This window comes from Callithrix jacchus, chromosome 10 (genome assembly GCF_049354715.1).
Source record: "Callithrix jacchus isolate 240 chromosome 10, calJac240_pri, whole genome shotgun sequence".
Taxonomy (NCBI): Eukaryota; Metazoa; Chordata; class Mammalia; order Primates; family Cebidae; genus Callithrix; species Callithrix jacchus.
In genome coordinates this window covers 22525042-22538051 of record NC_133511.1, presented here as the reverse complement: position 1 = coordinate 22538051, position 13010 = coordinate 22525042, and the positions used below count along the sequence as shown (strand labels likewise).

Genomic DNA, 13010 nt, shown 5'->3' with positions numbered 1-13010 from the left:
AGTGTTGTGATCTCAGCTCATGGCAACCTCTCCCTCCCAAGCTCAAGCAATTCTCATACGCCTAGTAGCTGGGATTACAGGCACCCACCGTAACTCACAGCTAATTTTTATATTTTTAGTAGAGACAGAGTTTTGCCATGTTGGCCAGGCTGGTTTCAAACTTCTGACCTCAAGTGATTCGCCTGTCTTGGCCCTGCAAAGTGCTGGGATTACAGGAGTGAGCCACCATGCCTGGCCTCTCTCTGCTTTTAACATACTGTATATACATTACTGTTCTGCAACTCGAATTTCTTCCTTAACAATAAATCCTGGTGAGTTATCCCTCATAGTTCACGGAGAGTGTCCTTTTTTTTTTTAAATGGCTACAGTGTACTCTACTGTATGGATGTACTGTATGGATGTACTCTACTGTATGGATGTACCATAACTTATTTATTCCCCAAATGAAAGCTATTTGGGTGGTTTCCAATCTTCTGCTATTACAAATAAGGCTGAAATGAACAACTTTGTACAGGTGTGATTTCAAAACTGCACACAAATATCTAGGATAAATTCCTAGGAGTAAAATGTGTTGGGTCAAATAAATATAATAATTTTGAACACTTTTATGCTTATATGTATACCTATATACTTGCTATGGGCCAGGCACTGATCTTAGCACTCTCTATACATTAACTTATTTATTTATTTATTTATTTATTTTTAAATTTTTATTTTTTGAGACAGAATCTGTTGCCCAGGCTGGAGTGCAGTGGTGCAATCTTAGCTCACAGCAACCTCTGCCTCCTGAGTTCAAGCGATTCTCCTGCCTCAGCCTCCCAAGTAGGTAGGATTACAGGCGCCCACCTCCACACCTTGCTAATTTTTGTATTTTTAGTAAAGATGGGATTTCACCATGTTGGCCAGGCTGGTCACGAACTCCTCACCTCAAGTGACCTGCCTGCTTCGGCCTCCAAAAGTGCTGGGTTTACAGGAATGAGCCACTGTACTAGGTCTGATTCATTTACTTAATCTTCTTAATAAGCCTATCAGGTAAGTCCTATTATTGTTCTCATTTTAAAGATGGGGAAACTGAGGCACAAAGAGGTTTAGTAACTTGTAGAGGGTCAGACAGCTAGCATGTGGCAGTGCCAACCAACCTGGCTCCAGAGTCCATACTCTTAGCCATTATGTTTTACTTTCTTAAGGAGTATATTTGTGTTTTAAACATTAACAAATTGTCCTCAATACTGGTTACACTAATTTATTCTCTCACCAGCTTGACTGTACGTTTTTGCCCACAGGGTCATTATACTTATACAATTTTGATTAATTATAGTTGAAAAATGGAATCCGATTATAGTATTAATTTGCATTTCTCTTATCAACTGAGTTGGGTAACTTCTCATATGTGTAACAGCCATATATATTAATTTTTCTTTGTTAACTTTTATTAACAAAGAAAAATACACAAAAAGTATAAATGAACAATTCACAGATTGCTCGTCTCATTACTCTTAATTTCCAGAGCTTGCTTTCTTTTTTTTTTTTTTTTTTTTTGAGATGGCGTTTCGCTCTCGCTCACTGCAACTTCCACTTCCTGGGTTCAAGCGATTCTCCTGCCTCAGCTTCCCAAGTAGCGGGGATTACAGTCATGTGCCACAATGCCTGGCTAATTTTGTATTTTTAGTAGTGCCACCATGCCTGGCTAATTTTGTATTTTTAGTAGAGATGGGGTTTCTCCATGTTGGTCAGGCTGGTCTCAAACTCCTGACCTCAGGTGATCTGCCCACCTTGGCTTCCCAAAGGGCTGGAATTACAGGAGTGAGCCACTGCGCCCAGCCTGGAGATTTCTTTATTATCCTTGCTTATTCACAAATTGTTCATTTATAAGTTCTGTGTATTTTTCCTTGGAATTTGGTCTTTTCTACTGATTTCTAGGATTTACTGAAATCTCTACCAAAAAATACAAAAATTAGCCAGGCATGGTGGCGGGAGGTGGAGGCTGCAGTGAGCCGAGATCATGCCACCGTACTCCAGCCTGCGCAACAGTGTGAGACCCTATCTCAAACAAAAAACAAAACAAAACAAACTAAGAACCTCCACACTTGGTACCCCAGCTTCCCACCTCCTACCCACAAATCAACTGAATAATCCTATCAGCCATGGAAAACATCAAGGCTCTGTAGATAATGACTTACACAACTTTGACTTTTAGATTTTGATAAAACCTTTGTGTTCTCTGTTCTAGCCCCTGCTAATTGAAATGTGGCCCATGAACCAGCAGCCTTGCCTCTCCTGGGAACTTGTTAGAAATGCACCCTCTGTGTCTCACCCCACACCTACTGGATCACAATCTGTGTTTTAACAAGCGTCTGAAGTGGTTCATAAGCACTTTAAATTGTGGTAAGCAAAAGACTAGGTTCTCTAAAGTGTAGACCTGATAGCAGCAGCAGTATCACCTGGGCCCATGCAGAAAATTCAAATCCCTTGGCCCCACCCTACACCTGCTGAGTCAGATTTCAGGGGGCGAGGTCCAGCAAGCTTTTTAAAGAAGCCACCCTCCAGATGATTCTGGTGCCTACTAATGTTTGAGAAGCACTGCTCTAGATCGGCGATTCTCAATCTCAACTAACTATTAGAATCACCTGGGCAGTGTGGCGGACTCCCCATATTTAGAGCGCAGCCCGGATGACCTGAATTGGAATTCAGTGGTTCATCCAGGAAATCAGTACTTTTTAAATTCTCCAGATGATTCCAATGTGAAACCAAGGCTGAGAACCGCTGCACTAGTCTAGAACAGTGCTTCTCAAAGTTGGCTTCACATTAGAAATACTCAAAGAGCTTTAAAAAACAAAAAAGGAAAACTGATGCTCGGGTTCTCAGAAATTTAAACTGGTCTGAGTGAGGCAAAAAAAAAAAAAAAAAAAAAAAAAAACTTAAAAAAATTCTCAGGTGATTTTGATATCCAGCCAGGTTTGCAAACTACTGCTCCAGGAATGCCATTTCCCCCATATAAACTTCAAGTTATAATAAAGAATAGACAGTTTGGAGGTGATGGAAGGTGATCACTTGAACCCAGGAGGCAGAGGTTGTGTTGAGCCAAAATCATGCCATTGTACTCCAGCCTGGGCAGCAAGAGCAAAACTCCATCTCAAAACAAAAAAAAAGGAAAAGAAAAGAGAAAATTTCCTCCATGGCAAAACAAAAAGAAAATTAAGCTGTGGAATCACAATACACCCTAATATTGTTTAGTAAATTAACTTATAACTACATTTTATAATATTTTTCATTTCCCTTATATTTACTCAGCCTTTACAGTGTGTTAGGCTAGTGACTATGAAGATTAAAAATGAGCACAAACCCTAGCTCCTGCCCATAGGGAACATATAATCCGAATCGGGAGGAGAGATCCACACACATCTACATATGAATACTGTTTCAAAAGCAACCCATCATTTTATGCTACTGACTAGAATTCACTAAAATAAGTTATACATATCATTATGTCACTGTTAGGTCAAGGTCATTTCTATTCTTTTTAAAAGAATAGGAAGCCAGGTCAGTGGTGCACACCCACAGTCCCACTCAGGTGGCTGAGGCAGCAGGATCACTCGAGCCCAGGAGTTCAAGTTCAAGGCTGCAGTGTGTGATGATTGAATCTTGCATAACAACTACACTCCAGCAACATAGCAAAATCCCATTTCAAATATATATATATATATATATATGAGTAATCTCTTTAAAAAAATAGGAGCAAGAAGGACATATATGTTGGAAAATGATGAAGGAACTATTTTAAATACAATTAGCCTTTAGACATTTGAACCTGGAGAAAGTGGTAGAAAAGTCAATGGCCCTTTCAGAGACTAATATAACAGCTTAGAGAAAGTTTTCTCAGCCGGGGTGCGGTGGCTCATGCCTGTAATCCCAGCACTTTGGGAGGCCAAGGTGGGCGGATCACCTGAGGTTGGGAGTCTGAGACCAGCCTGACCAAAATGGAGAAACCCCATCTCTACTAAAAATACAAAATTATCCTGGCATGGTGGTACATGCCTGTAATTCCGGCTACTCAGGAGGCTGAGGCAGGAGAATTGCTTGAACCCAAGAGGCGGAGCTTGTGGTGAGCCGAAATTGTGCCATTGCACTCCAGCCTGGGCAGCAAGAGCAAAATTCTGTCTCAAAAAAAAGGAAAGAAAGTTTCCTCCATGGCCCAAAGAAAAGAAAACTAAGCTGTGGAATCACTGACAATACACCCTAATATTGTTTAGTAAATTACCTTATAACTACTAACAAAACTAGCAATTAAGAAATCAACAATTAAAGAGTTCATAATAAATATTCTTCCCGCTTACTGCTGGAAATGTAACTATTTCTTTTGACCTCAGACTAAAAAGAGAGTTTCTGAATGAAGAAAGGCCCCAAATGTTCTCCTGGATCAGCTCTTTCAAGAACACTTTTTTGTCATGAAAAATATTGTCCTAGTTTGAAATAAATTACTTGCTATAAACATTTTTCAGGCCAGGTATGGCGGCTCATTTCTGTAATCCTAACACTTTGGGAGGCCAAGGTGTGAGGATCATTTGAGCCCAGGAGGTTAAGGTCAGCCTGGGTAACATGATGAGAGCCCCATCTTTACAAACACATTTTTTTAAAAATTTAGCTAGATGTGGTGGAGCATGCCTGTGGTCCCATCTACTTGCCGAGGCTGAGGCAGGAGGATTGCTTGAGCCCAAGAGATTGAGGCTATAGTGAGCTATGATCCTGCTTTCACCCAAGCACTCCAGCTTGGGTGAAAGGCCAAAACCTGTCTCAAAAACAATTTTTTTTCAAAGATATTGAACTGCTGAATTTATTTACATTTTTAAATGAGCAATCAAGCAAAATTCAAAATATTATATAAGTTACAATGGCAAAGATGTGATGTAATTCTTTTTTAAATTTTTATTTATTTATTTATTTATTTTTGTTTTGTTTTTGAGACGGAGTTTTCTGTTGTTGTTGCCCGGGCTGGAGTGCAGTGACGCAATCTTGGCTCACTGCACCCTCTGCCTCTTGGGTTCAACCAATTTGCCTGCCTCAGCCTCCCAAATAGCTGGGATTACAGGCATCCACCACCAGGCTCAGTTATTTTTTTTATATATATTTTTAGTACAGGGTTTCACCATGTTGGCCAGGCTGGTCTCGAACTCCTGACCTCAGGTGATCCACCCGCCTCAGCCTCCCAAAGTGCTGGGATTATAGGCTTGAGCCATGGCGCCCAGTCAAAAATATTTTTAAGCCCAAATCTCACCAGACATAATTCTTTTTTATTATTTATTTATTTATTTTGAGACAGAGTCTCACTCTGTCACCCAGGCTGGAATGCGGTGGTACCATCTTGGCTCACTGCAACGTCTGCCTACCAGGTTCAAGCAATTCTTGTGCCTCAGCCTCCCTAGTATCTGAGATTACAGGCGTGCATCACCACACCCGGCTAATTTTTGTATTTTTGGTATAGATGGGGTTTTACCACATTGGCCAGGCTGGTTTTGAATTCCTGGCCTCAAGTGATCCTCCCACCTCGGCCTCCCAAAGTGCTGGGATTATGAGCCAACTCACCCAGCCACCAGACATAATTCTTTAAGACAAAAGAAGTGAGTCTCTGAATAAAGAAAAACCACAAATGTTCATCCATCTCATCTATTTTATTCCATTAGAAAATGCTTAGAGGTTAGAACAGATTAGAGTATGTTAAAATATATCAGTTGGAATTTGGAATAGGTCTAAGAGCAACCACATACAACTCTCCTTTGTATTTGAAGATGACCTCACATTAGCCGATGATAAGTCTCAAGCTCTTTTTCCAATAACAGTGATGGATTCTACTACTCCAAACCCACTCTTATCCTGTATCCATGGACATATCCATAGGAGGAGGGTGATAAGATCTTTATGCCCATCAATGAAATAAAACTAAGTTTACTGACTCGAAAGGTTTTGAATCCATCATGTGGGAGAGAATTTACTCTCAAAATAACCTGATGAGGAAGAGAAGGCATTTATTATGGTCCCAATTTTATAAATAAACAGACTAATGTTTAATCATATCATATCATTTACACAGGACCATAAAAAATGATGTGGTAGTTTTCAATGGGGGTTATAGAAACATCCGAAGATTTAAAAAAACAAACACCTTATGTTGTACCCTACCCACTCCCCAGCCTCCTAATTCGTATACAGAATCTGAGTTGAGAATCGCTTCTGTATGTGAGCTGGGGTCTGTGCCATGTTACCCACAATGTGCTAGGGCATTTAACAGGGTTGAAAATCACTGCTATGATTGGTAATAAAGGTAATCAACACAGGAAATCAAATGCTTAAGTTCTGTATTTTATCGTTTGGAAAACACAGTTTTAAAAAGTTCTAGATTTCTTTGAATGGAGAATTTTGGATATAATAATTGATATAGCAATGGATTTATAATTATAACAATTATAGCAAGGTTTGATTTAATAACTGACATAGCAATAATTGACTTGTAGCTATTACACTGTAAACCATTGATGGCTTTTATTTTGTTCATAAGAATTTGTGGTATAATTCCCCTCCTTCTATAACATGGGGAACATACAGGGTAGGCTGTGGAAGCATTTGTTTTAGCCAGCCAGGTGGCTGCTATGACATTGGAAGCCTGAAGGAAGTGGTATCTAAACATTTCAAACAAACGCAAATCTTAGTTTAATGTTTCAGAAGGCATTTTTTAAAGTAGCCACAACGTACCTGTTCTGGGTGAGTTTCCCCTCTTTTTTTATTGTGAAGTTGAAGATAAGAGTCCATTTTAGGAGTGGATAATCCCAAAGTCAGCTTGTTTTTTTCCACAAAATATTGTTTGGACTTCCTTCGCCGAGGGCCACGTGATCCCGGCAGGAAAACCTCGTTATGTGAACTTGAGCTCTTCAGGGACTGAGAAAGGCTGCTGGACTTCTCTTCCAGGTCACTGTCGCTCAGCTCTGAAAACGGCTTGCTGCGACGGGCACCATGCTCATAGCTTGGGCTTAAAAACTCACTACCAAGTAAAGAAGCTACATCATTCTGTGAACTCTCTTTCTGCTCTCCCTTTTCCCCTGAGAGTTCCACTGAAGTCTCCTTGGAAGGGTAGAGGGGAACCAAAGGCAGATTTTCTAAAGAACTATCCGTAGATTCCGGCAATGCTTCCACAGGCAGCAGCTGCCCTTCCTCCTTTTTACTCTTCCAGTTGGGGTCATAGCGGAGGTCTGAATATTTGTCTTCTATTGGTTGTTGCCTGCCCAAAGCAGAAAAGAAATATTAAGTCCTTATTCACAATAAATTCACTCATTATAGTCAATCATTTTATTTGAAATCAATCTCAGTCTTTTTTTCTATAATTTTCCTTTTATTATCTGTATGTTAAACACAAATCCCAGCAGGGTGCAGTGGCTCATGCCTGTAATCCCAACACTTTGGGAAGCTGAGGCAGGAGGATTGCTTGAAGCAAGGAGTTCAAAACCAGCCTGGGCAACACATTGAGATCCCATCTTTACAACAATTTTTTTTTTAAAATTAGCTGGGTATGGTGTCATACCTGTAGTCAAAGTTACTCAGGGGGCTGAGGCAGGAGGATTGCTTGAGCTAAGGAGTTAGAGGCTACAGTGAGTTATAATCACGACACTGTACTGCAGCCTGGGAAGACAGAGTGAGACCCTGTCTCTTAAGATAAACAAATAATTAATAAACATAAAGACAGATCCCAGGCCCAAATTAGACCCACACACTACACATAAGGGCAAAAGGCCTTAATTATCCAAGTTCATTGAAATATGGAATAAAAATAGGGGATAATTTCTAAGTGTCGGAAAACAACCGAAAAACAAATGTCTATAATGCTAAACCAATAATCACTGTGGTTCAGTGAATGCAGTTACTTATGTACACCAACAATGACTCAGTATTTCAGCTGGTGAAGATAAAACCATGTGTCACACTTTGGCTGGTAGTACATTTCATACACTGAAAAACAATGTTTTGGTCAAGGACAAGCCACATGTATGCCTGAGGTCCTACGAGACTATAAAGGAGTTGGAAAGTTCCTATCACCTAGTGACACTGTAGCCCTTTGAATATCACAGTAAACGTGTTGCTCACATGTTTGGGGTGCTGCTGGTATAAACAAACCTACTGCACTGCCAGTCCTATAAAAGTATAGCACATACAAGTATGTACAGCACATAATCCTTAATAATGATCATCAACAACTATGTTACTGGCCTTTGTATTTACTATATGATATGGTTTGGACCTGTGTCCCCACCCAAATCTCATGTCAAACTATAATCCCCAATGTTGGAGGTAGGGCCTGGCGGTGGGGGGGGGGGTGACTGGATCATGGGGACAGAGTTCTCATGAATGGCTTAGCACCATCCCGCCTTGGTACTGAGTAGTGAGTGAGTTATTGTGAGATCTGGTTGTTTAAGAATGTGTAGCAGCTCGCCACCCTCTCTCTTGGGCCTGCTCCTACCGTAAAAGCCCTGCTCCCTCTTTGCCTTTTACCATGATTGTAAGTTTCCTGAGGTTTCCCTAGAAGCCAAGCAGGGAATCATGCTTCCTATAGAGCCTGCAGTACTGTGAGCCAGTTAAACTTCTTTGTTTAAAAATAAATTATCCAGTCTCAGGTATTCCTTTGTAGCAATGCAAGAACAGACTAATATACTATGCTATACTTTTTTTTTTTTTTGAGACAAGGTTTTGCTCTTTCACTCAGGCTGGAGTGCAGTGGTGTGATCTTGGCTCACTGCAACCTCTGCCTCCCGGGTTCAAGAGATTCTCATGCCTCAGTGTGTATTAACATGCCTGGCTATTTTTTTTTTTAATTTTTTAATTTTTAGTACAGACAAGGTTTTGCCATGTTGGCCAGGATGGTCTTGACCTCCTGGCCTCCTGTGATCCACTCACCTCAGCTTCCCAAAGTTTTGGGATTACAGGTGTGAGCCACCATACCCAACCACTATACTAAATTGTTTATCATTATTTTAGAGTGCACTCCAACTTATTTTTTAAAACATTAATTGTGAAACAGCCTCAGGCAGGTCCTTCAGGAGGGATTCCAGAAGAAGGCAATGTTATCCTAGGAGATGACAGCTCCATATGTGTTACTTGCCCTGAAGACCTTCCAATGAGACAGAGAATGGACATGGAAGACAGTGATATTGATGATCCTAACCCTGTTTAGGCCTAGACTAATGTGTGTGTGTTTTAAACAAAAAAGTTTAAAAAAATTAATAGAAAAAAGCTTACAGAATAAGGATATAAGGAATTTTTATACAGCTGTACAATGTATTTGTGTTTTAAGCTGCGTTATTACTAGAGTTAAAAAGTTAAAAAAATTAAAAGTTCATTAAGTAAAAACGTTAAAGTAGCTAAGGTCAATTTATTAATGAAGAAATATTTTAAAAAATAAATTTAGAGGCTGGGCACGGTGGCTCACACCTGTAATCTCAGCATTTTGGGAGGCCAAGGTGGGTGGATCATCTGAGGTCAGGAGTTCAAGACCAGTCTGGCCAACATGGTGAAACCCCGTCACGACTAAAAATACAAAAATTAGCTGGGCATAGTGGCAGGTGCCTGTAATCACAGCTACTTGGGAGGCTGAGGCATAAGAATTGCTTGAACCCAGGAGGCGGAGGTTGCAGTGAGTCAAGATCATGCCATTGCCCTCCAGCCTGGGCGACAGAGCTAAACTCAGTCTCAAAAAAACAAAACAACAATAAAAAATAAATTTAGAAGTGTCTAATTGTACAGTGTTTATAAAGTCCACAATAGCATACAGTAATGTCCTTGGCCTTGAAATTCACTCCCCGCTCACTCACTGCCTCACCCAGAGAAACGTACAGTCCTAAACCTCCATTCATGGTAAGTGCCTATATAAGTGTGCCATTTAAATAACTTTTATGCTGTATTTTTACAGTACCTTTTATATGTTTACATGCACAAATACTTACCATGGTATTACAATTCCCTACAGTGTTTAGTGTAGTAACACACTGTACAAATTTGTAGCCTAGGAGCAATAGGCTATACCATGCAGCCTGGTGTGTAGTAGGCTCTGCTACCTAGGATTGTATAAGTGCACTCTATGATGTTCCCACAATGACGATATCACCTAATGACGAATTTCTCAGACCATACCCCTGTTGTCAGGCAATGCATGAGTGTATAGACATCTGACTGTTTAGAAAGAGAACTGTGAATTGTTGCCTAAACAATGTTTGCTTTGGACTGCTCCTTTTTGGGGGAAAGAAAGGTTTTATCTCGACTGAATACCTATATAGATTCATTCTTCTTTTCAGTGATTTTGCTTTTTACTTCATTTTGTCTTTGTAGAATGTATCTAATGTACTACAGAAAGATCCCCGAGGCTTCAGATCAGACCAGATCACACATGGCTCACTGAAAGGTTCATAGCCTCTTGTCTGTCAGCTCTGCACATGAAGCTCGGTCCATAGGTCAGAATGCACTTGACACTGCAGGAGAGGCCTATTTGAATAAAAGGTTAAGCATATGGTCCTGCCTGAGAAAAGCGAACTAGTCTATACTCAGTTCATGTGACCCAAAATAAAGTCTCCCTTTTCTCCATGACAATCTTAATTTGTAAAGCATCCCCAGTCTTAACCAAAAAAAAAAAAAAAAAAAGCTGGTAATATGGCATATTTAATAGCCTCTCTTTGATCTTCAAAAGCTAAATGAGAGAGATTTTCCTTCCTTGAGTACAGTATATGTAATCCTCTAATCAAAAAGAAAATGTAAATCACCTAGGCTTTTTATGCTATTTGATATTCCCATTTACAGACAGCATAATTTTATGCTGGGTAAACAAACTAATGGTCCCCTAATGTTAATTTACTTAACATGGACCCAGATTTCTTTGATTTGATATAAAGCCAAAAACTGGAGCAAAAAGCCAAAACCGTCATGCCTTGCTGAATTGTCATTTTGAGTTTTTAGTTCACATGTTATAATGAAGAACTTCTTGAAATAAGTGGTTCCTCCTTTTCCAACAAGAGAAGAGAGATGCTCTTCTCCTTTAGCAAAATGGAAATGGTCCACATCTGTTAGAAAATGGGACACCCAAATGTTCATTCGCCTCACTCCTCCCTGCATTGCAGGGTCCCCTGCCTCTGGGGCTTTGATGGGGGAGGTTTCTCCCAAGTGATGTGCCATCCTAAGAACTCACAGCGTTTCCTGTCCCTGCCTTTCACTTGACCCTTGAGCATCATGGGGCATGGATATGGGACATGAGTGGTCTAGCAGTGTCTGGGAGTCCACAGACCTGGGCTCAGGTTCTCCATCTGTTGCTACCTATTCTGCATCAGTTGGCAAATCAGTCATCTCTGATTCAGTTTTTCTCATCTGTAAGTCGGGCTAAATCCTATTTGTTTTATTTCTCAGGGCAGCATGAGGATCACCATGAGAGAATGTGTCTTAAAGTGCTCTATATTTGTGCGTACTTAATTTTTCACTGTGGTAATCTTGTCTCCTCACTAGACAAATTCTCAGGCAGCGGGGACTGCAGGTGATCTCTCCCTCCCTGACTCCTACCCTTGTACGCTGCACTGTGCTATGGACAGAAGAGTCAATAAATAGTTTTTGAATAAATTACTCCCTCTCTAAAAATAGTCAACACAAATACAGCATAAATGTTTATTTTAAAAAATCAATAGTAATAAATTAGAATCCAAACATGCAGAGGCTTCTTGCATTAGACCAAATTAGAGAATGACTTTTAGGGCTTATCTTGTACTGAATTAAACATAAGTTTCAACTGTGGTTGTTTAGGTGGGGAAGAAAGCACAATCATTATCTTTAAGTAAATACAGATTTTTTTTTTTAAAGAAAGGTGCTGTTTTCCCATATTTATGCTGTGCTGAAAGAAAAAAAAACCTAGTTTAACTTTCTTCATTCATTTGCTCACTCATATTCAGCAGGTATTTATTTATTGAGCCTTTACTAAGCTATAGGAATAGTGGTAAACGGTGAAGTGGTGGACACACAGCCTAGTGGGGGATACAGATCAGGAAACAGCAATTAACACTTTGGAGTGATGTGTGCTCTGATGAAGAGCACCAGGCCATCAGGACACAGAGGGACATCCAGTCCTGTCTTGAGAGGTCAGGGAAAGCCTCCTGGAGGAAGTGCTGGTGTAGCTCAGAGCTAAGGCTGAGAAGGGCAGGGAATAGCGTGTAAAAAGGAGTGGAGGCAGAGACAACGTGGTGTTTTCATAGAACACATTCTGTGTGGACAAAATGGAGGGTGAGGAGGGCAGGCCGAGGAGCACAGCTCCAGGGTAAATAAAGGTCAGATCTCGAGGGATGCTGCAAACTCCTGAAGCAGCTTGGGCTTAACAAAACTAACTGGAGAGTTAATTAGAAACCAAAGATTTTAGTAAGATGTACATACATTTGGACAGCCAAACTGAGAAGTTTCTGAAAGGGACTATCTACAGAGGCTATGAAGTTCTTTTTGGAAAGCTTAGAAGGTAGTCCTCTACTTTGTACTGTTTAGAGCAGGGCTGGCCACATTTCACAGGTGACAACACTGGGGATCACTGTTCTGCCACTCGCTCAGGAGTGGGATGTGGAAAGAGCACATGATACTGTTTGATGATCTAGGGAATGTTTGTCGTGAGTCTTCAGGTTTTTTTCCTCGGTACAATGTTGAGGGAAGTACTATAATTACCCCCATTAAACAGATGGTGAGACTGGGGCTTAGAGGGCTATGTGCATCTCTCAAGGTCAAAGAGCCTGGCAGTCTGCTCTGGATTGGGCTCCTGCACATCATGTTGCATTGTATCCTGCAACTATTCTCATAGGTGACAGTGAAGCAAGTGCGTTGCAGTATCTGCCTCATGTGAATCAATGAATGGATGGGTCAGCTGGCCAGCCAATAGATATGCATGGAGCACCTCCTACGTAGAGGCAGAATCTTAGGCGCAGAAAATACAGCAGCAAGTAAAACAGAGGCAGGCTGCTGGG

The 13010-nt window shown here is 40.6% G+C and overlaps 1 protein-coding gene across 9 annotated transcripts in view; it reads right to left on the bottom strand.

Annotated features, from left to right (window-relative positions):
* JHY (junctional cadherin complex regulator) overlaps positions 1–13010 on the bottom strand; it is a 73430-nt gene that overhangs the window by 44085 nt on the left and 16335 nt on the right. For 7 of the 9 annotated variants that reach the window (XM_035264904.3, XM_009007011.5, XM_035264906.3 and 4 more), the window contains one exon: positions 6745–7267. In XM_035264904.3, coding sequence (XP_035120795.3) covers positions 6745–7267 — 523 coding nt within the window. Of the gene's footprint in view, positions 1–5651; positions 6000–6744; positions 7268–13010 lie in introns of those variants that run through there. The other 2 variants (XM_009007014.5, XM_035264910.3) reach the window with 1 other exon arrangement.